Here is a 27,692-nt window from a genome sequence, read left to right on the forward strand (position 1 = left end):
TTTTCTAGCTGTATGTAATATGGGCACTCTACATATATTAAGAACCTATAAGAGAGTGGCTGGTGTAAGGTGAAGTTATTTACATTCGTAACATGCACGATGGAGAGAATGTTGGTGTAGCTACATGTATTTTCAAGCTTATTGGCTGCAGTTTCTTTGGATATTGTACTTGTGGAAATTGTGCATAATCTAAGCACACAGCGAACTAAAATGACTGCTCCCTTAGCAGCTATTAAAATTGGGAAACAATATTGCCGGACAAGGTAATACAAGCATTTGAAAGTGCATATAATGAATTAACAAATATATCAAATATAAGAATTTCAAAGAAGATTATCGGCTTGTTTATATGTATTTTTTACAATTTACCTCTGAAGACCAGGAACTGAAGATGACTGAGCAAAGCTAGCAGTGTTTTTTTGAAGATGCACATCTCAAGTAAGGCCAAGCTGTATAATCTGTGACCCATACGACACACATCAATCATATCACAAAAGAAAGGGAATTTGGTTTGGATTTTTTAAACATAGCTTAACCAATTATTCAGTCATATTCCTATGATGTCTGCAGTGTGGCAGTTTATAGTGATGTCTAGCACTGGGTCATCATGCCCTAGGCATGTTGCATAATGTTTCACACAGTAACATTATCCTGACACCAGGCTGACCTGTCCTAACACTAATCTCTTAATGCTGAATGCCAAACAAGGCAGCCAGACCTGTCAACCCTAACAAGATCATCTCAGTAAAACAGCCAATATTTTTCTGTAAGTTTGACCAGGTTTTCCATAAGCTGTAACAATATATCATGTACTACGATTGTTAAGTTGGTAAACGTGTATTTAAAATGTTCGTTATTCAAAACCACAGGGACTCGTATCAGTGCTTACAATTTACCTGTTGTACATGTACTAATATAACAGATAAACGTGTATGACTGATAGGTAAACTGTAAGCACTGATACAAGCATCGTTGTTTCAAACTGATTCATCAACAGTAAACATTATGTTCATCTAAAAATTGTGTCAAGTACACATACACCTTCAGTTCTAAAGCCTTTGCAGTTTAATGACTTGTTGCTATCTCTCAACAAGAAGCAACTCTTGGAATTGTTTGCTTCATTTCACATGATGGCTATTGTATATTCTGCCATGTGACATACTCAAATCGACATGTGATGTCTAAAAAACATAATTGTGTCCCTTCTTGATTTTATTCAGAACCAATCTAAATATTCCTTTATTCTACAGTACTGATTCTTAAAGCTTTTTTTAGAGGCTTATTTTTTCCTATCGCTATTAACATGTACCAGAAGCTGGATATCATTTTTTAGAAATTAAATATGATATATACTCGCATACAAGACCTGCATACTGAACAGGTATAAGCACTAAGAAGTGCATGACCTGCGTATAAGCTGACCTACAACTCCGAGACATCTTAAGATGCACGAGGGAAGTTCTAAATCTATTTATTTTGACAAACTTATTCTTAAAAATAAACATGTATACTTATCTCGAGGTTGCCATGCATGATTATTAAAAAGAAATGGTATGAACTTCTTTGAAAAGTAATTTATTTAATTTTGTTTTCTTATTGTTTCTGCCTAATTTAGATTTGTATATAATTTAAGCGAACAATGACAGGAATTTAGCGATTGCGAGTTGCTGTAACACTACCTCTTGCTTCTGACTCGATTATTGTTTGTTTATGCATTGCTGCATTGGACATTTTATATCAGTGCACCGGTACTTTGCTTTGAAAATGTAAATACCTAACTCATTAACATGTAATCCCAGTAGTCCAACACAATGAACAAACAAAATGAATACGGTTTGATTCAACCCTTGCAATTAGGCTACTGAATGTATTTGCATAATGGCGCCAATGTATTTACATTGTATATTTGATTATGTGCTGAATTAAGTACATCCCTTGGAATCGGATCATGGGCACCATTATGCTAAACTTTAATGATATCTCCAAAATACGATAATAAAGTTTCGGAAATAATGATTCGAGAGTTATGCTAATACCATAAAAGTAGAGACATAGTTTGCTTTGATGTAAGTGACCTTACACCATAACTGTCAACTTTCACACGGGGAGGAAGAAAAAAATCTCCAGATTGTTGGGGTCACTCCAAGCCTACCTAATGATTTCTTAATATCTTCCAACTTTTGCAAAGAACTCCCGATTATTACATTATGTCTTTGATTTTCATTTCTTCTAAACAAGAAATGTCCTACATGTTATGTTGTGTCACATATAAATTATTGTTGTGACGAAATAATTACTTTGCTATATAGAATTCGCTTCTTCACTAAATATAATGTTAAGTTTAAACATTATTCACATAAATTAATGTTTTTACCTCTACAGTAATACAAAATAATAAAATAAGCCAGAACAAGAAAATAAACCACAACAATAAAATCTTCCACAATTAATTTCAATCCGAAGAATGATCATTATGATTGCTGTAACTCCATATGTTATAGTGCCATTCCCATGAAATAAACTTACAAGAGTGAACGCCTGGCATTTTTATACCCTATATACTAATGCTAATTGCTATCATTAAATTAAAAGATGGACTGAAAATAGATACCACACAGCAAATGTGTCCTCAAAAAACTAATTCAGAATACATATTTTATAGTAAACAATAATACATGATTTACGAGTTGAAAATAAAGGAAGAAGGTCGGATATACAAAGAGTGGAAAATAGTTGTCACATGTACGGTAGCTTGAGGGTGGCTATTTTGGTACCTTCAGTTCAACGAAATTGGGAATCCTGTATTTGATAATCAATTTCTGGTGCTTGCCTAACACACAACAGTGTAGAACATGGTTTCTTTGAATTATGGCTGAGGGCCAATTGTTTTCACAAAATAGTTGCATGGATAAGCATTAACTTTAATTAGTCACAATGGCTTTCTTGCTTGCTTATTTAAGACAAATCTTTAGCTATTGTGCGGTTTGACAACAGCTGACCACAATATGAAAATAGGGAACATCCTAGGGGAAAATAGGGCACGTCATAGGGAGACATTTTGAGTCTTTTTGACAGTTCCACGCATATTGGACCAGGAAGATCGATCAATATTTAGTGAAAACAAGGCTTTAAAAATGCCATGAAATACTTCCTGATTTTAGGTTCCAATCTCTAGTTTTTATTCAGTCTCTCTGCTTGGCTTCTGAAAACTTCATAGGTATGTCTTTTATAAAACTACAGTAATCATGCTAATATTATGGAATAAAAGGCAATTACACATCAATGTACTGGTATAGTTACCAGTTAAAATTCCCTGTAATCACAAGCCAGTCTGAGGGTTTTAATGCTTAACAGGCCTTAGCTACAATGTCGTAGCCTCAACTTGATTTGTTGTGGCTGAGGCTACAAACTGATCCCATATCATTACAAACTGATCCCATATCATGTAATGGAGCAAAAGATTCATCACTAAAGTCAGAAAATCAAACAGCATTGAAATCTACTACACAAGTGTAATCATGTTGTGAAAAGAAGTTTGGCTTATTTTAAATGTATTAAGCCATTACACGCTAAAATAAAATGGCATGGTTACACTAACCTCACCATGTCCGCCATGACAGATAACGCGATATTCTCGCCATGACACCTTTTCTACGTAAGTCTTGCCAGACGATATTTGGATAGTCTGTGCTATGTTATTATCAATCAAGTGGTGAATAATTGCATCTTGGTGGAATTTCCAAATTGCCGATAAACCGGAATTACGTTTAGTGCGCATAATTTCTGGCTCAAACCGCGCCCAATTTTTACTATGATTTTTTTATGTTTCCAAATAAGGCCTCAATGTCCTTTTATGACACAAACAAATGAGGCTGAGAACGGAAGTAATCATTATTTGAACTAATATGGCAGATGATCTAAAAGAAAACATCGGATAAAAAAGGTAAATGAGATTTTACAACTATTTCTACAATGATTTTCGATATTTCCAGTATTAAATATGAGGACTACTCAATTTATTGGATTATATGCAAGGAATATGTCCAAATTGTTGATATTAGGCTAAAAGAGCACCAGGTGTGAATCATACCGGGCTTGCTCCATTGACACATAAATTATCATGCTAGTACCCTGTCCACGAGGAAGGAATAAGGGTACTAATATTAGTACGATACTGGCCTGTACTACTTGTCGCAAAATGAAAGACTAATTCACTGACTATCAACAAAGAACACACCAGAACATCAAGCTATTTTGTTGTGTGGAAAGTTATGATGTTTGTTCAGCTAAAACACTAAACTAAAATTGATTGATGTTGATCTTAGTTGATCTTTATGAGAATTTTAGCCTTTATTATTACCACTCTTCGTGAGCATGAAAATTATGATGGTTATGTGCCTTGTACAATTAAAAGTGTGTTAATAGTTTCGACCAAGTGAATAAAATCAGTCGAAGCTGATGCAGCCAACAATACTAAAACAATACTTCTATCTAAATGAGCACAAATAAAACACATGTCAAGATTAATCACTTTCGCCATGTTGTCGTTTGAGTGCTCAACATCAAAGGAAGCCAATCCAGCCAACAACACTATGTCAATCGGTTATTAAAGAAGAATTAAAGCCATACTTCCACGAGTGGTATGCTAAACAGGTCACGGTCATCATTATGGAAAAAGATGTTAGTGGTCACACAGTGCACAGTATTAGTACCCCTTGCAATTCATGCTGAATGCATGATTGCAGCACACACCTCAGTGAGTGAAAGATCAGACCTAATTATCAGTGAGAATGCTGGACTTGTTTAATTCAGCATTTTAGGATTACATACTTGAGAAGCATTTGTGAGTACCATGTGGCTTGATTGACACGATGTTGATACAGTGGCTTTGTAGGAAAATCTTTGAAGTGAGAGCTTTAATACTCTGCTGTAATTAGTGAATATGTATAGTGTTTCATTAATAACAAATAGTGTTTCAGGTTTCAAAAAATAGTTATAGTATTGTTGTTCTTTTGGATTAAAAATGAATGGATAAAGTGAAATGTGCTTTAAGAGGACTTAAATGTTTCAACAACAGTTGTACTCGAATGAAGGATCTATTTGAATAAGTATTAAATTTGATTTTCATATTCTATTATTTTTTATGCTTTTTTTCTTTAATTTTCAGTACTACTATTGTTTGAATACCTTATGCTTTTTCTCTATTTTCTATCTATCCTTTCTTACCTCGTATAACGATTTAAGACAGTGAGTGTAAAATTACAGCTATCAGATACCTTATCGAACGTATGCATTGAAACAATAAAAAATGTTTATAATTCTTGTTTCAAAAGGTAAAAAATATAAAATAAACACATGTAAAAGCATATATTGAATTAACAGATTACAGTATTGACCTTGAATTATCAAATACTAGCAGCTGTGTTAATCTCTAGGAATGAAACACTAAGAAAACGTGATGGGGTCATAATCCTACGTGGCTCATTTTTTGCTGGGGATTTAAATTTGTGATTTGGGGCAACAACAAAAACCACGAAAATTTGTCCCCCATGAAAACTGATGATACTACAGTATGCAGATTTTACTGAAACAATTATATTTCCATAGTTTTTCCTTTTATTATTTAAGTCAGTATTTTAAGGATCATTTCGTAGGACTTACTGAATCAGAAGGGTTTGTAGAGCTGGGCAACTATTAGTACCATTTTTATAAGTCTTTGATATGACTCAGCCAGTGTTCGAACCTGCGACCTCCGGAGCATGAGGCAGATACTCTAAAAACTAGTCCAATGGGAATTAAAAGTTCTTTGAACAATACCTAAGATATACATGATCTGTTCTGAACAACCAGGATAAACAATTAGGAAGACAGAGAAAATTATTTTTTAAATTCAAACCCCTGCAAAATACAAAACTGAAGAGCACCACCCTCAAACATGCAAATAGTTTTCTTAGTCTTAGAACATCATGTATAATGTTCTGAATAAAATGTTAAACTAACATTGATATTATGCATGAAAATAAGTTAATTATGCTTCTTTTGCTTACACAATATACCTTGAGGTAGTATTACACGTGTAATGACCTTAATAATGGGGGAAATTAGAAGTCCTAGAATGCAGGAATGAATTCAATTTGCATTTAAGCAAAGGAATATATAGCGAAAAAGTTACTCTTCATTTATTTGTAATTATATTAAGAAATAAACGGTGACAATGCAATATCACTTTTTTCGATATTCTAATGTCAGAACAACAAGCACACGTTTTAACCTCTGACCTGCATGAACCACATCTGTTCCATTCCTTTCAAACTAAACAACTTATTGGTGACATATCAGGAATAACTGTGGCAAGTTTCATCTTCCTGTCTTTCAGCATAATCTAGGTTGCTATGATGATAAAAAAATGCAATGTTCAATTTTAAAATAGCTCGCTTTTTATCAAAAGGGGTAGGGATGGGGGATGGGCTTATTAGGCACTTTGACATTAATAAATACAGTTCTATCGGGGAAGATACAGATGAATATTCAAAAGGACAGTTTTGATGCTTGCCACTTGTTTTGGCCATACCACCAACATTAAATAATACAATTAATAATACCTGTGTGTTCTTTATGGGGTTACTCTACAAAATATGAAATTCTGAGAGAGTGAGGTGAGGTGAAATTGTCTACATTTACATCCTTGTGTTAATTTTTTTTAGCTTGAATTAGTCTAATGTACATCATTTTTAGCAGTAATTAAAATCGAGAAACAAACCTGACCAGGCTAGACAATACCTGCTTCTGAAGCAAATAATGAATTACCAAAACTATAAATATAAAAGATGTTAACAGCTCTTTGTATTTTACAATTTATCTCTGAAGTCCAGGAAGGGAAAATGACCAAGTAGAGCTAGCTGTATTTAGAAAGTTGGACATCTGAAGTAAGGCTAAGATGTATACTCTGAATTCTATGTATTACACACACCAATCATACAACAAAATAAAGGCAACTAAAAGTTCTTTGTGCAATACCAAATGTATACAAGTTCTTTTTAAATATCAGTATAAACAGTGATGAAAACTGAGGAAATTCTTTTTCTTTATAAATCTAACCCTATGCAAAGTTCAAAATTGTAGAGCACCACCAATAGTTGGTTTCACTCCAGTAATTATTAAGGGAGTTAATTGGTCCCATCAATATCAAGCTACCTGCAATATTTGGTTTGAAATTAAATAATAATTAAGGGAGTTAATTTGACACATCAGTCTCAAGCCACCTGTAATATTTGTTTGAAATCCAGTCATAATTAAGGGAGTTAATTGGACACATCAGTCTCAAGCCACCTACAATATTTATTTGAAATCCAGTAATAATTAAGAAAGCTAATTGAATTGATCAGTATCAAGCTATCTGTAATTAATTGAACACATCAATGGCATCCTGCATATAACATCCGGTTAAACTCTAATAATTTATGGAGATAACTGGGCTTGTCAGTATAAACTGTCTATAATATTTGATCACAATCCAATAATAATGAAGGGAGATAATTGGGCTCATATGAATCAAGCAGTCTGTAATATATTTTGTCAAAATCCAAAAATAATCAAGGGAATTAATGAGATTTTCAGTGTGAAGCTGTCTGTCTGATGACCGGTGGTAATCGCTCTGCTAAATGATGCAGAATAACAACAGTGAAATGTGGACATGGTTATTCTGTGTCAATGAAATTGGGATGACTTCATCTGTATCCAGTACCATACAACATTCAGTTGGAATCATCCAAGATCTCATCATTATCCAGTAGCATACATAACTGAGCCGATATCTGACACTAATCGGGGGAGTTATTATGCAACGAAATCATACAAAGCATGTACATTATTATGAACATAACAAATTCAGTGGAAATCATCCAATGCCTCCTCATTAACCATTATCATAACAAATTCAGTGGAAATCATCTAATACCTCATCATTATCCATTAGCATAACAAATTCAGTGGAAGTCATCCAATGCCTCATCATTATCCATTAAAATACCAACTGTTGTGGAACTCTGACAACAATCATGGGGGTTATTCATTCTATAGAAAATAAAGTGGGTGAGTTTGAAAATTAGAGGCTATAACTTTACTTAAATACTGACAATCAAATTCCATAAGAATCTCATCACTACGACCATGTAAACAAAACTTGGTTTCAAGTAATCAAGGGAGTTTATTACAACAATACGGATTTAAAGTAACAGTGGGTGTGCGTGTGTGTGTGTGTGTGTGTGTGTGTGTGTGTGTGTGATTTGGATTTTAACATTGTAACACTTTTCCAGTCATATCGCTAAGATAGCTGCAGTGTGACAGTTTAAATTGATGTCTAGCACTGGGGCATCATGACACAGACATGTAGCATGATGTCCCACAAAGTCACATTATCCTGAAACCAAGCTGACCTGTCCTAACACTAACTTCTAAATGCTGAGCGCCAAGCGAGGCAGCTGTTAGTACCTTTTTTAGAAGTCTTTGATATGACTCTGCCAGGATTGAACCCATGACCTCCTGCATCTCTTTTCTTAAAGTGATAGCCAGACAAGCAAAATGCAACAAATAATTTATCTGCATAGAATATACTGTGAAACTTTATGAAGAAACTACTGTAATGTGAATTAAATCCCAAATAGTTCAAACATTTCTTTCACAACTCTAAAAGGATGGATTATTCCCAATTAATTACAGTGCTGTAACGAATGAATTCCAATCTTGAATTTGTTGAAGTACCAATAGCCTGGAATAGTGATGATGTTCTAACAGTCTTGAACACAGTGATATAATCCAAAATATCTCTAAATAAATTCACAATAACCCCAAACAATGCTGAGCACCAAGTAAGGCAGCTGCTAGTACCATTTTTAGAAGTCTTTGGTATGATTCATCCAGGATCGAACCTCCCACATCGACTTTCTTAAAGTAAGAGAAAAGAGTGAAAGCCAGACAAGTTTAGCAAAATGCAACAAATAATTTATCTGCATAAAATATAATGTGAAACTTTATGAAGAAACTACTGTAATGTAAATTAAATCCCAAATAATTCTAAAATTTCTATCTCAAATCTAAAAGGATGGATTATTTCCAATTAATTCCAGTGCTATCTTGAATGTGCTGAAGTACCAACAGCCTGGAATAGTGCTGATGTACAAACAGTCTTGATCACAGTGATATAATCCAAACTGTCACTAAATAAATTCACAATAACCCACAAAATGTTATTTAGTTTGAATGTATTACTGAGCACTTTGTAATTTCAATGAATAATTTAAATAAATAGATCCTGCCATATATTAACTGAAATACAGTAAGGGACTGATTCCACTTAAGATGTTAAGATAGCAATAAATAATTTTTATGTAAACAACTTTCCTTTAAAAATCTAAGACTCGAAAAGAGGTCAAGGATATTCTGAAATGATGTGTTAAGAGCATCATGAAATTTCCAACTTGCAGCCAAACTTATTTTCAATTGCCAAAACCTATGGATATACACTCATATAATCAGTTGATAATGTTTCTAAAGCAAGCAAATCTAGGATCAATGCAATAATAAATGCTGGGTTCGAATTAAAAATGATAAATACAATTTATAGGACAAATGTATAAACACTACACTCAGCAATACTTATACATTATATAAATTCATCAGCTATTGGTATTTTTACCTAAAGTAGAGAATGTTGCCTGTCTTTCTTCCTTAAACAAGACTGGTACAATAATTATTTACCCAAAGGGACTGTCTTTTTACCTAAAGTAGAGAATGTTGCAAGTCTTTCTTCCATACACAAGACTGGTACAATAATTATTTACCCAAAGGGACTGTCTTTTTACCTAAGGAGAGAATGTTGCAAGTCTTTCTTCCATACACAAGACTGGTACAATAATTATTTACCCAAACGGACTATCTTTTTACCTAAAGTAGAGAATGTTGCCAGTCTCATGCTGAAACCTAAGAAACAGCTCAAGTTGTTCTGTGGTCTTGATCGGAACAGCTCCTCCCTGATTCAGTTCCTCAACTAGACTGTGTGGAATGACCTAACAAGAAAGAATTAATAAAAATAGTTTTGCCATGGCTAAAGTTTGTCATTAGAGAAATTCCCCATGTGATTTTGTTATCTTTTGCTAGACAGGATCACTTTGTTTTTCATGATGACTTATTATCATTAGTTTTAATTACATTCAACACATTTTATTTGTCTCTTTCTCACTCTGTCTCTCTCTCTCTCTGTGACAATATCACAAATAACATAAGAACTGTAATGATGATAACACACAAAATTATAACAAGAGGCCCAACATGGTCTTAGACTACTCACGTGGCTGAATCTGCTCAACAGCCAATTACATGATGTTCAAAAAAATATGACTAAAATGTAAAGAATTAAATTTTAAGAAATCATTTATTGAAAACCTTATCTTTATACAACCATCCAAGTGGAGTAGCGATAACAAGGTTTTCTAGATGGCTACTAAAGCAGTCTTATTGAACATCATGTCAGCACTCCTTATATTTAGAACCAACTAAACATAATATGTTATTTAGCGAAAACCTCATGTTGATAGAACCATCCATATAGGATATCCTGCTTGCTTATCATGGACACAAACAGTAGACATCATATACTTAAATTTGGTAGAAAGATTACAGTATTTGGTAGAATATGATTTTGCATTTACTGTACCTTGATGCCAGAGGCTTTAAGCTTCATGAGTGCTTCTTCCAAGGGAAGCCAATTAGCAGGTAATTCCTCTCCCCAATATGGCTGCCCTGAAGCCAGTTGGAAAATCTGTTTTTTCAAGATCTCTAACTGTGGGTCAAGCTGGGAATTGTCGATAGCAAGAAAACTCACAAGGTGTTGTAAGCATGGTTTATCCTTCAAAATGCGGCAAATCTGCTGAAAATACTTGTTGGCAACCTCTTCACGCATATCCTAAAAGAGAAAGAATGTATAATATAGAAAAAACACCTGCTGATATAGTAAATGACATGTCAAGGTTGCAAGATACATGAAATGAATTGGATCTGAGGCTGGGATATGAATATACAACAAGTCCTTTGAAGAGAATACTCCTCCAACTTGAAGTCAAAAACTAACAAAATACTTGACATATGGATTACAATACCCCTCTGTGTGCTGAAAACATGCTACCTGGCATAAAAAATTACAATACCCCTTAGTGTGAAGAAAACATGCTACTTGTGTATGGATTACAATACCCATCTGTGTGTATAAAGAATACTACTTGTGTATGGATTACAATACCCCTCTGTGTGTAGAAAGCATGATACGTGGCATATGGATTACAATACCCCTGTGTGTAGAAAGCATGGCACGTGGCATATGGATTACAATACCCCTGTGTGTAGAAAGAATACTACTCGTGTATGGATTACAATACCCCTCTGTGTGTAAAAAGCACGATACTTGGCACAATGGATTACAATACCCCTCTGTGTAGAAATCATGCTACTTGGCGCAATGGATTACAAGACCCCTCTTTTTATAAAAAGCATGCTACTTGGCATAATGGATTTAAATACCCCTCTGTGTGCAGAAAACATGCTACTTGTGTATGGATTACAATACCCCTCTGTGTGTAGAAAGCATGCTACTTGTGTATGGATTACAATACCCCTCTGTGTAGAAAGCATGCTAATTGGCATGATCAGAAGCAGTAACATCAATGTTCAAGGGAGTTGGCACCAATCCCTGTATTATAGGAGATCACTAAGTAAAGCCACATAGTTGAGCAGGTAAATTGGCTTCCTAAGCTCAAACGTTTTAGTCTAGGAGTGAAGGATGATCTGGGAAGTAGTTGTTGTTTTACTAAACTATTTAAAGAAACATTCTCAAAACAGGTCTGAAGGAAGGTTTAATTAACCAAGTTATCTTGATTGTTGTAAATAACTTTTATAATTTTTGCTAACCAAATGTCCAGTTCTAAATCTATCTATAATCACATTACAAAAAAGTCTGAATGTCTGTCATTTTTTATCCCTTTTCCAAGTGAAGAATAATGAATTTTGACAGTGCAGTTTGATCTTGTAGATTCAATCAAGCTTATTTCAATATTTAATCCTTGTATGGTTTGGCTCAGTAGTTTCTGAGAAAATCTGACAGACAGATGGATAGTTACACGGTCGATACTAACATGGAGAACCATAAAAGTAATATGCCATCCGCCCTCCCATGGGATCAAACAAACATGATTACATAATTGCTAGCAACCGTATTTCCAAACTGTCTTGTATATCCACTTTAAGTGCTGTTGTTGCTGTTATCTTGGATTCAATGCCATATCCCGAAGCAAGAAAGGTCATGCAAGGCAGCCAGTATAACTGGTGGATGAGAAACAGCAAAACCCATTGTTAAGTTACTGGCAGCTTTCTCACATACTGAACCCAAGACAAGAGCTTACTTCCAGGGGCCCCGAGTGGCCGAGTGGTATAAAGCACTCTCCGTTATGGATCACTGCCAACTCACCTCCATCTGCGTGGGTTCTAGTCTCAGATGCAGCTAATATGGGTATCTGAGAAAACTTGCCAGTAGCTTCCCGTGGGACTGGTTCTTTCCTGGGTTTTCCCAGGTTCTTCCTCCACCAATAATACTGGCCGCCATGTATAGCCTATTGTGTGCTGAAATATGGCTTTAAACCTACAACAAAAAAACTTACTTCCAAGGTTACAGAAAAGGAGAAAAATGTCACACAGTCATTTATTTGGCAATTTGTGAATGTGAGTGGTGTATTTATTTGTGTCTTTTACAGGCATCATGTCAAGCAATTCTAACAATGTATCCAAACACTAAGTATGCTATTGTATACTGACCTCTACAGCCAACACATCAAGCCATGATGACAATGTATCCAAACACTAAGTATGCTATTGCATACTGACCTCTACAGCCAACACATCAAGCCATGATGACAATGTAACCAAACACTAAGTATGCTATTGCATACTGACATCTACAGACAACATATCAAGCCATGGTGATAAGGTATACAAATACTAAGTATCTTTTGCGTACTGACCTCTACAGGCAACACATCAAGCCACTCTGACAATGTATGTAACCTAAGGATAATGTTGCATACTGACTTCTACAGGCAACACATCAAGCCATGCTGACAAAGTATGTAACCTAATGATAATGTTGCATACTGACTTCTACAGCAACACATCTAGCCATGTTGACAAAGTATGTAATCTAAGGATAATGTTGCATACTGACATCTACAGGCAACACATCAAGCCATGCTGACAATGTATGTAACCTAAGGATAATGTTGCATACTGACCTCTACAGGCAACACATCAAGCCATGCTGACAAAGTATGTAACCTAAGGATAATGTTGCATACTAACATCTACAGGCAACACATCAAGCCATGCTGACAATGTATGTAACCTAAGGATAATGTTGCATACTGACATCTACAGGAAACATATCAAGCCATGCTGACAAAGTATGTAACCTAAGGATAATGTTGCATACTGACCTCTACAGGCAACACATCTACCCATGCTGACAAAGTATGTAACCTAAGGATAATGTTGCATACTAACATCTACAGGCAACACATCAAGCCATGCTGACAATGTATGTAACCTAAGGATAATGTTGCATATTGACTTCTACAGAAAACACATCAAGCCATGGTGATAAGGTATGTAAACTAAGGATTCTGCTGCATGTTAAATAAATTAATATACTTGTTGTATTTTATCCACATGTGTACCAACAAGAATCACAGGTGGAGTCACTGGGATGCCAACATCTAAGGATGACACTGGGGTACTAGCTCCATGGGATTGCAATAGAGTGTTAGCAGCTGGGGATGTCACTGCATTATGAGATTTAGAATCTGTACCAGTTGCAGAGGACTGTGCACAGCAATGTACTGAATTGAGCCAAACTTCAACCAGGTCTGAAAGTGAGCAAAGACAAATTTAATTATATTTTACATTCCTTTACTCTGCAAGTATCACTCAAGCCACATAGTAACATTAGAAAGGATCAGGGATCTTTCTTTCTTTAGTAGCATTTCAGTTAATAGTGGATTCACATCAAAGGCTTTGTTGTCTGAATGCATTATATTAAACTTAATCTGATTTAACTACTTCCTTAATATGTATTGATACACTCTACTTTTCAATTATTTAAGCTTGAATTACAAAAAATGAAGTGGATAACTAATCTGAAACCAAATCTTTCTCGGGTTATGTTCCTTTGATAATCTCTGGTCTTGAAGCAATTAGGAATTTTTTCATTACTGGTACATATAATAATCATTAAATTTCTAGAATACTGAATAATGTAAGCTACAATCTTACTATCAGTTAACTGGAATGGATTAACATTATCTTGAACTTGACACAGACTGTTTTTTATGTTTCCTAGAAATGGATTAATATTACCATGAAAATGACATTACCTTGGACTTGACACAGTTTTACTCCCTCTATATCAAAGAAGCATTCATCATCTTTCACAAAATCTGTGATGTGCTTACTAAGATCTGTGACCAAGAGGTATATAGCACGCCATGTGAGAAAGGTCTGGTGTGTAGTGTAGAATACATATTGGCCTGCAAAGTCCCACATGGCCAATGCTGCATAGTCTACTAAACTCTTCTCCAGCTTGTCTGCCTTCTCAACAACCAACTGAAGGAATTCCATTGTTTCATCAACTTTATTGGTTACATGTATTTCACCCTCCTGAATGGTAACACCACTTGAATCCTTAGCTGGAGGACTCTGATCCACCTTGAATGAAGAGGATTCTCCTGGTTGATGCTTGGTATTATCAGCATCTTGCTCCAAGTATGACTCGGAAATGCTGGCTGATGTATCATCATCGTCACTGTCACTATAATGGAGTGGACCACACAAATCTTCAATTGTCTCCCTTTGATAGATGACCTCTATTTGACCTCTCTGCTCATTGCGGACTTCAGGCCTTTCAGTTTGATGGGTCAGGAGCTTCACGAGACGTTGAACTCGAAACAACTGTTCTGAATCTTTCAGAAAAACAGGAAGATAGATTAACACATATCCAGTCATTTTTGTAAACATTGATACTGGTACGTTAGGAAGAATTATGCATTAGTATTCATGTACCTCTGGACAGGCAGAATCATAAACGCCTGTTTTGTTTCTTTATAAAGCTTTGGGATATGTACACTACAGGAAGATTTATGCATCATAACCCATGCACTTTCAACAGGAAGAACCATGTAACTCCTGTCTTTGTATAACTTGGCGATTTCTACATGACAGGATGAATTATGCATCAGTACTCATATACTTTGGACAGAATAAACATACAACTCCTGTCATTTCTTTGTAAAACATGGTGATTTTTACACTATACAAATTATTTATCGCCATTACTCATACACTTCTGGACAGGTAGAATCAGAAAACTCCTGTCTTATCTTTGTAAAACAAGGCGACTAGAAGGGGATTTATGAATCATTAATCATGGACCTCGACAGGCAGAATTATAAAAATCCCATAGGTTCTTTGTAAAACTTATGAATTTGAACAATATATGAGGAATTGTGTATCATTAGACATGCACTTTGGACATGCATAATTATAAAACTCCTGTCTTTCTGTACAAAGCTAATGTTTTGTACACTGGGTGAGGAATTATGCATTATTACAGATACACTTATGCACAGGCAGGATCATTAAACTCCGGTATTTTGTTTGTAAATCTCAGAGATAATGATGGCCTACCTTCATGCTGTGCTATCCATTCCCCAGTGTCCAGAGCGATTTTGCAACAGTGTTTATATACATCGATTCCCTCTGTACTTGTTCTCTTGGATATATCAACCTGCTGTCCAAGGAGGCGCTTTGTTAGTGTTGTCTTTCCGACCCCATAGTGGCCAACTACCATGACTCGGATGTTATAAACCTTCTCCTTTCCATCTTGCAGAGCTTCTTTGTATAGCTGAAAAGATTTATCATCCATACGAAGGATCTCCACAGGAATGACAGAGCCTGAAATCAAATAATTTCAAAAACTAATGTAAGACAAATTTTACAAAAACTTTTTTTAACAAAGAGACAAACTGATATTTAAAAGGAAAGTATCACATGTGTGCCATTTTATCTTTTGCCAAACTTTTAAAAATTAAAACACCTGAAAATGAAAGGTTCAAATTCATTAAATAAAATGTTAAATCATTTTGTAATGATGTTATGCATATTTAATTTGTGTTGTATGTTGACTTTTCTCCTTGATTATATGCTATGTATATCTCTATTGTGTGAGTGACCTTGTCAGCAATAGAGTTCATAGCCTTCCTGACAAATAGTATGTTGTAAACAAAAGTTACATAGTTAATACATCTCTATGGTCCTAAATTGTATATTAAGATCATTAATACTAGAGGTAAACAAGTTTACATGTATCAGTGTTCTGGACATCACTTGAGTTTGTTGACAACTTTGAGAATGTTCTAGAAATGAACTGTTGACCCTCATCCTTGTCCTAGTATTGTAATAGGTTTTTATATAAGATAATTATAGAAGCAAAGACAAGTAATCATTCCTATTTTAACATCAATATTTAGAGGATGAGTCAGTTTTAGTTAATATTTGAGAGAATTTATTTTATTTTATTCACTAGAATTACAAAAGTGCTCAATAGTTTTGGAGTTAATCACTATTTTTGGGAAAACTGAATCGTTATAATGACATTTAGGATAGTATTAGTGTGATACATCAAAATTGTCAGTACATCAGCACTTTCTTTGTTATTGACACATAAACACATTCAGAACAGGAATTCATCTGGAACACAAGTGGAGTCAATTCAAAACTCAGTGCATTGGAATCTGTGAAAGAACTTTTAGGATTCCTTGGGATTTAATTTACATTACTGTAAGTTCTTTTGAAATGTTCTTTTTGTGTTCTAGGAACAAGTAATCACAAAAATCTAAGAATTTCTTAAAATGGGGAGCTATTACCAAATGCGCATACTCCAAATTTATTAGAGTATTTACTGTAACTTTGTAACAAATTTTGCTTTTTTCATTGGTAGTTCATCTAACCTGGCATTAGACATCACTTATGAATTCTTGCCTGCATATGGTGAAAAACTAAAAATTCTACACTCTTTTCCTTCTGCCATTTAATTGTACATGTAATATGCACACCAGCACTGATTATACATAGGTTTGCCTGTTGCTGTAGGGTTTAATGACATTTTTTCAGAACAGGATGGGCTACACATGGTGGCCAGTATTAACAGTGGAGGAAGAACCTGGTAAAATCCCGGAAAGAACCACCAACCCACTCGAAGCTAATAGCTTTCTCACATACCCACACTGGCCAAATCTGAGGCTCAAGCCCACATAGACAGAGGTGAGATGACAGTGATCCGTAATGGTGAATGCTTTAGACCACTCGGGGCCCCTGGTTTTCCTCTATAAATAATTATCACAATTTCAAGTATTATTTTGTATTAAACTCTATCTACATAATTTATGATGAACAGTGGTATTGCAATTCAGTAGCATGCTACAAGTGGATTCGCAAATTAACAGGGTAAAATTATTGCAATTCAAGAAGTAACCCTACTTTTTAGTTTTTGTTTAGATTCTTACTTTTTCAGTTTATCTTAACAGTGAAATAAAAATTTTATACTGCACAGTGTACTTTTAAATGTGCAACTATGAACTAAGTTTGCAAGAGTTCTAATGCATCACTGCTTTCCAAGTGCACAATGTCAAAACACTTTTGCACAATTGTTTTGAGATTTGCACACTGTGATAGCATTTCTGCAAAATTTGCTTGAGCAGTGCGGATTGTCAAATGATGAGGAGGAAGAAGGGCTTTCAACTTTCAATTAATAACATGGTGACTTCAGAACAAAACCTTGAGAATAATGCCAAAATTCATGTTAAAACCAAGAAGAAAGATGATTCTTGATTGGTAATTCTGCATGTATCTAATGTGTGTGGTATTCAAGCAAAATAGGATATTATTCTGTATGTGTGTTGTGATGCAGGAGTGAGACTGTTGTGATGCTGGAGTGAGACTGTTGTGATGCTGGAGTGAGACTGTTGTGATGCAAGATTGAGACTGCTGTGATGCAGGAGTGAGACTGTTGTGATGCTGGAGTGAGACTGTTGTGATGCTGGAGTGAGACTGCTGTGACGCAAGAGTGAGATGGATGTGATGAAGGCATTAGACTGTTGTGATGCAGAGTGAGACTGCTGTGAAGTGAGAGTCAAGCTGATGTTATGCAGGAATCAGACTTATGTGATGTAGGAGTCAGACTGTTGTAATGATTGAATTAGACTGTTGTGATGCAGGAGTCAGACTTTTGTAATGATTGAATTAGACTGCTGTGATGCAGGAGTCAGAATGTTGTAATGATTGAATTAGACTACTGTGATGCAGGAGTCAGACTGTTGTAATGATTGAATTAGACTGCTATGATGCAGGAATCCGATGCTGTGATGCAAAATGTTATCCTTGACTAGATGGTTTCCCTCACAAATCTAAACATGACCACATAATTGTCCTTCAAACTCCATATCCCTATAATTATACTATCTATAAGCAATACATTTATGTCATAATGGAACAGGGTGCCTCTTCTAAAAAAAAGAATTGAAAGGAATTTTTTAAAATAAAAAAAAAGGAAAAGTACAGCCATATTCAGATCCAAACTAAAGAACAATACGGGAAAAACGGAACACTTGGTAGATATACTCAAATCATGACCAGGCATTTTTTCCAGTGATCCTGTTAAGTCTGAATATTTTTATTAATTTCATAATTTCCGTCTTTGTCGGACCTGCTTTTCTGATGACCTGTATTGCAACACATCTTGAGGCAGGAAAATTCTCTGCGGGTGATTCTTCCCTTGTGTGAGTAAATACATACTTGAATAAACTCTTAGCATCTAGAACATTAGTAATCCGATAATACTGATGCTAAGATTTAGCAAAGTAGAACAAACTTTTGATCAACAAGGATCAGGCCTAAGCCTAACGGTCAGCATATTGCCTACTAAATTTGCAGATTTCCAGTGATATTTTACAACACTAGCCTCTCACTATGGCTCAACTTCCTCTTGTATCGGTGCTCTTTTTTAAAATCATTTCAGATGCTTTAAGGATTAAGAAGCACATTATCTTCAATTATAGGAGCAAATAAGAAATTCAAAGGTCCAGTGGACTATTGTTGCTTACATATTACCAGTCAGCAGCTAAACAATCATTCAAGGACCTCAGACCAGCGTAAGGTTCAGGTCCTGTGGGAGTTGAAATCCTCCTGCTTAGGCACAGATTCCCTTTGAGATTTTGGACATTCAAGTCTACATTTTACCTCTACTTTAGGGAATAACTACAGGTGATTTTGCTGAAGATTTAATATTTTCTTCCTTACATTTTCTATCAATAATCATCAACCCTATGCTCTTCACTGGTGCACACTCCAATCAAAATCAAATTTCTCTCATCCAATCAAATCTTAAAACAACCACATACCTTGAAATATGAACAAGCCAAATGTGTAAATTCCTAAATGACTGATGCTTAAATATTTTATGAATGGTTACATTGCCACTTTAATTTTATCTACTGTTCTATAAGGCAGCCACAGATGTGGGGTAGATAATATGTCATACACACAACCAGCGTATATAGCTGTGCTATAAAGCACCAAATAAAATGAAATCTAATGGTCTATATATACTGGTCTTATGTCAGAATCAGAATTTTGTACATCAGTATATATTGTCTAATGTACATACTATAGGAAAACCTCACAATACTCAATTTATTACTACACTTGTTACACTGCATGTAGTTACCGTTACCTTGGTTATCAACAACAGAATCCACTGGGACCTGTACAACTGGAGGCACCTCTCTCTCTACGCTTGACTGCCCTTGATCTACCTAGATGACAAAAGAGAGATCAATTAGCTGACATGCACTTACAAAGAACCATAAATAACATTGCTACATTATGGTGCATAGTCATGCCTTGGCCAATCTCTCCATTTACACTATGCCCTAATCCAATGGGCGGTAACATTGGCCAAGCTGGTAGATGACACTTTAGCTTGAGACAGAAACCAGGAGCCAAGGCATACAACAGGAGACAGCAGACCAACCCTACTGCTGCCTGCTGAACTCTTGTCTTGTCTTGTCTCTAAGGAAACTGTGCAAGTTCCCATCCTATTGCCGAGTGCAGATGGAACAGAAAATCTGGACAAGATTATGCCCAGGGAAACTCCTCAGCCTGGAGAGAATTGTCTCATCTGCACTGTCAAAACGGCTTGAGACAGCTCTGGGTGAACATAGCAGTCAATTTTGTCCAAGCCTCCTCCTCCATCACCTAACCTGACTGGTCGGAAGGAATCAGAAACCCTAATGGAAAGGAAAGGACCACTGCCACTGGTTCCTCTGGGAACTCAACTGAGTCCACTATGATGGTGATGAAATCATCGTCCTTAACCCTCACCAAAGGCAAGAGGGGTTCCATTGTCCCTGTCTAAATGGGGTTGTTCTCAACTTGAAGATGCTCATTGGGGTCATGGGACTAACCTAACTAGTGGGCCTCCTAGGCTAGTGGTATAACTGAACCCTTAATTGATAATCTATGCAGAAAGTTGTTCATCCTTCCTTCTTTCTGACTCCAGCCAGAGCTGACAGAGTAAGCCTGTAGCCAAGTGCCACATCTACTTAGCCTTAAAACTAAGTGTTACCTCTGGGGGCTTAAAAATTGTGTAAAACAGAAGAAAAAAACAAGCATTCAAGTTTTCCAAATGTAAAAATTTAAATAAAACACAAAATCAAATAAAGGCCAAGAATAAAAAAAAATGTACAGCATATGAATCCTTGGATTGTAATTCTAAATCTACTTGAATTATCAATTTTTCACTAATCTGAAATCTGTTCCAAGGTATTCCGATACTAGAATGCTTATGTGTTGCCATGACAGCACAACAAAATTTAACACAATTATTGTTTTTCCTTCAATGAAATCTTGTAATAAAGAATATCACTTAATACTGGACAGTTTCACTTAGTCAAATGTAATTCACTAAATATTCAACTTCTTCAATATAATCACATAATCCCACAGTACTGATTGTTTAAATCAATGGCTGGGATTGATCACAATTAGCAGTTTAGAAAAGTTTTTGTTGTGACCAGTGTCCTCTCATCCATGAAATCTGAAGGTTTCAGAAATCAGAGATAGATATCCTCTGATCAAAGAGAAAGAAGCTTGTCAGTTGTGGAACATGAGCCAATAGGGCTGCAAGAAATTAGTGACACCTAGCCGTCAAACCTCATCACCTTTCCTTAAATGCATTTTGAGTGTATGGTCATCTATATTACAAGATTATCTCCATAACTGCATCATCAACTTCTTTCTATTCACTGCATGCAGGAAAATAGCCATGCATGAAAGCATACTTGTTATGGATATGGATGGGAGATCAGTAATTCATCTGTTTGGGCAGCATTAAGTTCACTATGACTTGTTTGTGTATATCTACCACCAGTTACCCATTATTTGTCACCTAAAGTAACACCCAGTTGAGTGCTAGAGTTGATGGCCCAATCAGTCAGGTCTGGGAATAGCTAGAGCATTGATGGCCCATACAGCCAGGTATGAGAACAGCTAGAGCATTAATGGCCCATGCAATCAGGTCTGGTAACAGCTAGAGCATTGATGGCCCATGCAGTCAGGCCTGGTAACAGCTAGAGCATTGATGGCCCATGCAGTCAGGTCTGGTAACAGCTAGACCATTAATGGCTCAGTCAGGTCTGGGAACAGCTATAGTATTGATGGCCTGTCAGGTCTGGTAACAGCTAGACCATTAATGGCCCATGAAGTCAGGTCTGGGAACAGCTAGAGCATTGATTGCCCATGCAATCAGGTCTGGGAACAGCAAGAAACAGGTGGGCAGTTTATTTTTCCACTTGTTGCAAATAAATCCACCATCAGTCATCTTAGACCACACTGTGTGAAGCAGTTGGCCTCTCATTTAAACACAGCTGCCTTCCAGAGACTGTATAATTAGTTTCAAATCTTAAAGGTTAACTATCTGAACATTAAAGTCTGTAAGAAGCTGATTTATTTTGTCATAGAGTTATGGTCCCTTATCCCTGCCAACTCTGATCATTAATCCAAGCAGTCACATTCTGTTTCATAGCCGTTAATAAATGTAGTCACATTCTGTTTCATAGCCATTAATCCAAGCAGTCACATTCTGTTTCATAGCCATTAATCCAAGCAGACACATTCTGTTTCATAGCCGTTAATAAATGCAGTCACATTCTGTTTCATAGCCATTAATCCAAGCAGTCACATTCTGTTTCATAGCCGTTAATCCAAGCAGTCACATTCTGTTTCATAGCCATTAATCCCGGCAGTCACATTCTGTTCCATAGCCATTAATCCAAGCAGTCACATTCTGCTTCATAGCCATTAATCCAAGCAGTCACATTCTGTTCCATAGCCATTAAACCAAGCAGTCACATTCTGTTCCACAGCCATTAATCCAAGCAGTCACTTTCTGTTTCATAGCCATTAATCCAAACAGTCACATTCTGTTTCATAGCCATTACTCCCGGCAGTCACATTCTGTTCCATAGCCATTAATCCAAGCAGTCACATTCTGTTTCGTAGCCATTAACCCAAGCAGTCACATTCTGTTTCATAGCCATTAATCCCGGCAGTCACATTCTGTTACATAGCCATTAATCCAAACAGTCACATTCTGTTCCATAGCCATTAATCTGCATTCACATTCTGTTTCATAGCCATTAATCGAAGCAGTCACATTCTGTTTCATAGCCATTAATCCAAGCAGTCACATTCTGTTCCATAGCCATTAATCCAAACAGTCACATTCTGTTCCACAGCCATTAATCTGCAGTCACATTCTGTTTCATAGCCATTAATACAAGCAGTCACATTCTGTTTCATAGCCATTAATACAAGCAGTCACATTCTGTTTCATAGCCATTAATCCAATCAGTCGCATTCTGTTTCATAGCCATTAATAAAAGCAATCACCAGAAGATACAATTCTCCCTACTTAATTTAGATTATAAAATTCTTAGCAAAATTTTAGCCAACAGAATAAAAGAGGCAATGGAAGAAATAATTAATCCCCAACAAACATGTGGTGGGAAAAAAAGTGACATTTTAAATAACACACTTTCAATCAAAACCATTTTTGACTAGATGGAGGAAAATAAAATAGGAGCTGTTTTCATTTTATTTTACCAGGAAAAGCCTTCAATAGGATAGAAATAAATTATATTATAAACGTTGTAAAAAAATTTGATTTTGGCCAAGGTTTTATTAATTGGATTTTGACACTTTATAAAGGCGTAAGCTCCCAAGTTAAAACAAACGGTGCTAAAACTAAGTCTTTTAAAATATCAAGGTCAGTCAGGCAAGGCTGCCCCATATCCATGTTGTTATATGTTTTAGGAATTGAAGCATTACAAAGAGCAATACAACAAGATGACCAAATAAAAGGAATTAAGATACTTAACATGAATACAGAATGTAAAACTTTTCAACCCGCGGATGATTGCTCTCATATAACAACTACCAAATCATCATATTTTCATCTTATCAACCAATATACTAATTTTGGAAAAGCCTCTGGCTCACAAATTAATGCAAATAAAACAGAAATCCTACTAATTGACAATTGGAAAAATAATTCACATGGACTAACCGATAAGCAAATAAGACACCAAGTAAAAAAAAAGGTGCTGAGAATAATTTTAGGAAAGGATAATAAAATACTTAATTTTGCACAAATTAAAAAGAAATTGGAACATCATAAGGAAATGTGGACAGACAGAAATCTCAGTTTTACACACAAAATTGAAATAGCTAAGTCATACCTTTACAATTCAATGAACTTAATGTAATAGACTTTGAAAAAATATACCTGGAAAAATTGGAATCAATAATATTGAAATTTATTTGGAATAAGGTTTATAGAATATCTAAGGACACACTACAAAAACAAAAAAAAAACAGAATTAGGGGGGCAAGGACTTTCCAACTTGATACAAAAACAACAGACTAATATAATGTACCGACTAAATAGTGTAACCCCTAAACCTACTTCCTTTTGGCAAAAACTATATATTTACTGGTTAGGAAAATCACTTACTAATAAAATTGATATCCAAAAAATTAAAAATCTAAAACTATCAGTTAAACCCCCCAAATGTACATACAACATAACCTTGACAATTAAAAATATTTCAATCAAATAAAGATTTATGGCAAACTACTGATAAAAAGATGATAGAAAAACAAATAACAGGCACAACTAATTACAAACCCAACCATATTGAAACCAAAGTAACAAATGTAGATTGGCCAAGTATGTGGAAACATTGCAAGGGGATCAAAGAGCCCAACAAACAAGCAAACATATATCTTTATTTACACAATGCGTGGTGGACAGATGAAGAAGCCTACAATAGAAACACGATACCCCACTTATCTAAATGCTTTCTTTGCAAAACTGCAATTGACAGTAAAAATCACATAATACTATATTGTACACATCTCACCAACCAAAGACAAAAATTAATAAATACAATTATTAGAAAACAAGGTAATTTCAATCCACTTCAGCTACTATACACCAACCAAATTAATGACAAACAATTATATATCGAAACAATAAACTTTATATTTATGGCAATAAATGAGAGAAGGAATAAAAAAGGTTACTAAAACCCTATTAAAAAAAAAAAACATTAGAACAGTCTCAATAGCCTAAAGGCTAGTTCAAAAACACTAGACTTACACCATATATGCACTAGGAAATTTAATTTTAAAAAAAAAACACATTAGAACAGTCTGGATAGCCTAAAGGCTAGTTTAAAAACACAAGACCTACAATCTCATTTTAGGATGTTTTCCATCACGTCCGCATGATAGAAGATGTCAATCCCTTTCTAGCTGTAAGCTAGAATACAGTTGTAGAACTAGGTGGCAATCATTAGACGAATCACATGTAACACATACTTCTTCCTTCAAGAAAAAGAGGATAAATACATCTGCAGATTTTTGGAATCCACCGCTGTAGCCTCTCTTTAATACATGAATTACACATGTATTACAAAAATTTAAATCAACAACCATAAAATAAAACAGTCTGACAATTCTTTAAAAAAAAAAAAAACATTATTTTAATGGCGGGGTGTGGTGATGGGAATGTGAAAAGTGACACCTTAACAGGACACACACTGACCTCTCCATTAATAACCAAAAAGAAAATAACAGATACGGCTGAACTGTAGAATTTATTTCAAAATTTTTAACTGTAAAATATGAAGTCTTGCGTACTTCAAAATGACTTAAATTTTATAATTCGTATGAAAAAAGAAAAATCACGACGGGTCCGCACAGGAGATGTCAACCTTGACACCTAAACAGGACTCTAGCTGCGGGCCCCAAGTGATTTAATGCTAGATACATAGACATCAACAACTCATTATACACAAAATTGTACAAAATTAGAAGATAGTGGCACAGTAAAATAGTGGGGATGTCATAACCTGACACCTTAAAAGGACCCACATTGACACCTCCACTAACAACTCAAAAGAATAGCAAACATGACCTGATTATATAAATCACATAATATTTTAACCTTACACTTTTAAGAAAAAAATATCTTTGGCTATTAAGAATACAAAACAAAAAATATTAATGTTGAAAAAATATGATGGAGATTTCAAGCAGACAGTTTCAAATAAAGATTCTGTTCTTGGACTTTCCACCATAATATAAACATTAAAAATTTCAAATCAAAATTTTAAATTAAAGTCATTGAATATGTCTTTGAATTGAAGACAATAGTCTGGTGTCAAACCACCTGCACCCCTGTGCATTCAGATGCACACCATCTAGGTCCATGTAAACACCATGGAATCCATCCGTCCTACAAAATCTAATTCGGCTACTGGCCGACAAAACTCGACATAACTCCAAATTCACTTGGTGGACCCTCCATGCATACTGAGAACAAGTCATCCCTCATGGATGGAACTGAGGCAGTAATGCTCCAATTAAAACAAACTGGACAACACGATCCAAAAACCGTCTACTCAATTGCAATAACTGATTCACCACTATGTTGGGCTCAAGGGCCCCTATACCATTTTCACCCAGTTTGATAAAAATAATATCCGGCAACGGATCCAAAGTTGTTGGCCATGAAATAAAGTTCACCACTCTTGCCCCCGGGCATCCATCCATGGTGACCAAAATATCACTTGGCTGGCGACATAACAAAGATAGATTTGAATACCGATTCAATCGGGCAATGAAACTGTCCAATAACATGAACATTCATTCTCTTTGTAATGAACACAACTGAATGTCCAAAATACGACTGGATTTAAACCCAACAATCAAAAACAAGGATACATCTCATTATCGGTTACGCACCAAGGTGCAATATGATAGAAAATTTTATAACAACTGAACAACCAATTTAACATATTTACGTGCTATAGCACAACCAAGTAAAACTTAAAATGTCTGAAATTTTGGGTTGTAATGGAAAATTCCAAATCCAAATGGACAAAATAATATGCTAAGGCATATACAAGTAAAACTTAATTAAGACAGAGTTATACCTATACAAATATAGAAAAAGTATCCTATCCCCCTTTTCTATGCTAAGGCATAATTTATTATATATATGCATAACATACACTCACCAAATAGAAAAACTGCTTTTAGACATTTATTCTTCTTGGGAAGTTTTAGATAGGATATAAACAACTCTTAGATTTGACCTAGCTATGCTATCCAAAAAATAATGCACGCATACATTACACAAACAAAAGAAGAAAGAAAAACACATACTCCGACAAAACGGCTCTAGCAAAGTCACTTTTAAATTATTATAGGGAGAGGGAAGGAAAACTATTCCAGGGCTGTAACTAGCCTTTGGAGTAATACTACAACCCTAAATCTGAAGCAACAATGGTAGAAATCAGGCCTACTGTCAGCACAGACAAAGGGAAGAAATTATGCCAATGTCTGCTTCTTCTTGGGATAAATAAAAAACTAATAATCTGATGGATAAAAAAGAAATCAACCCTGCAAAATTTTATATCACATTACTGTTTTTAAACAATAACACCTACAGACCTCTAAGGGTGACAGGGGAAACCCATACCAAAACACACTTTTAGAGATTAACAGGGTGTCACTTCAAAGTTCTAACCAACTATATATGCTGGGATGGAGCTTAGGAGTGTCAACAGAGCAAGGATAAAACTCAATTCAAATGTTGTCACATGAGATAAAAAGAGGATTCTGTCTTTACAAGTCAAAGGATTAAAGTCAAACATTCTCAGGAAGCTGTGGAACTCTACTTGGCACTAATCAAGTTCATGTTTTGAATTTGTGACTCAATCAAAAGTATCGTGAAACTGAAAACAGAGTTCTGCCTTTACAAGCCATGAGCTTATCAAGCCATGTGCTCTGGCAGAAAACTTGGAAAATATCACTTGGCAATTAAATCTAACATATAGGAAAGAAAAAAATCCAAAACTTGTAATGTACCAAACACTGTTTATATAAAGCAAACCACAAATATTCAAATGAATACA

At 35.3% G+C, this 27,692-nt stretch overlaps 1 protein-coding gene across 1 annotated transcript in view; it reads right to left on the reverse strand.

Annotated features, from left to right (window-relative positions):
* Nucleotides 1–27,692, reverse strand: part of LOC149789666 (uncharacterized) — a 107,774-nt gene that overhangs the window by 33,976 nt on the left and 46,106 nt on the right. The window contains exons 5-10 of the mRNA XM_089973090.1: nucleotides 19,880–19,961; nucleotides 15,778–16,044; nucleotides 14,469–15,053; nucleotides 13,747–13,961; nucleotides 10,712–10,960; nucleotides 9,943–10,064 (exon numbers count right to left, since the gene is read on the reverse strand). Coding sequence (XP_089829216.1) covers nucleotides 9,943–10,064; nucleotides 10,712–10,960; nucleotides 13,747–13,961; nucleotides 14,469–15,053; nucleotides 15,778–16,044; nucleotides 19,880–19,961 — 1,520 coding nt within the window. The remainder of the gene's footprint in view (nucleotides 1–9,942; nucleotides 10,065–10,711; nucleotides 10,961–13,746; nucleotides 13,962–14,468; nucleotides 15,054–15,777; nucleotides 16,045–19,879; nucleotides 19,962–27,692) is intronic.

Source organism: Sinohyriopsis cumingii, chromosome 10 (assembly GCF_028554795.1).
Source record: "Sinohyriopsis cumingii isolate HCF-2022 chromosome 10, ASM2855479v2, whole genome shotgun sequence".
NCBI lineage: Eukaryota > Metazoa > Mollusca > Bivalvia > Unionida > Unionidae > Sinohyriopsis > Sinohyriopsis cumingii.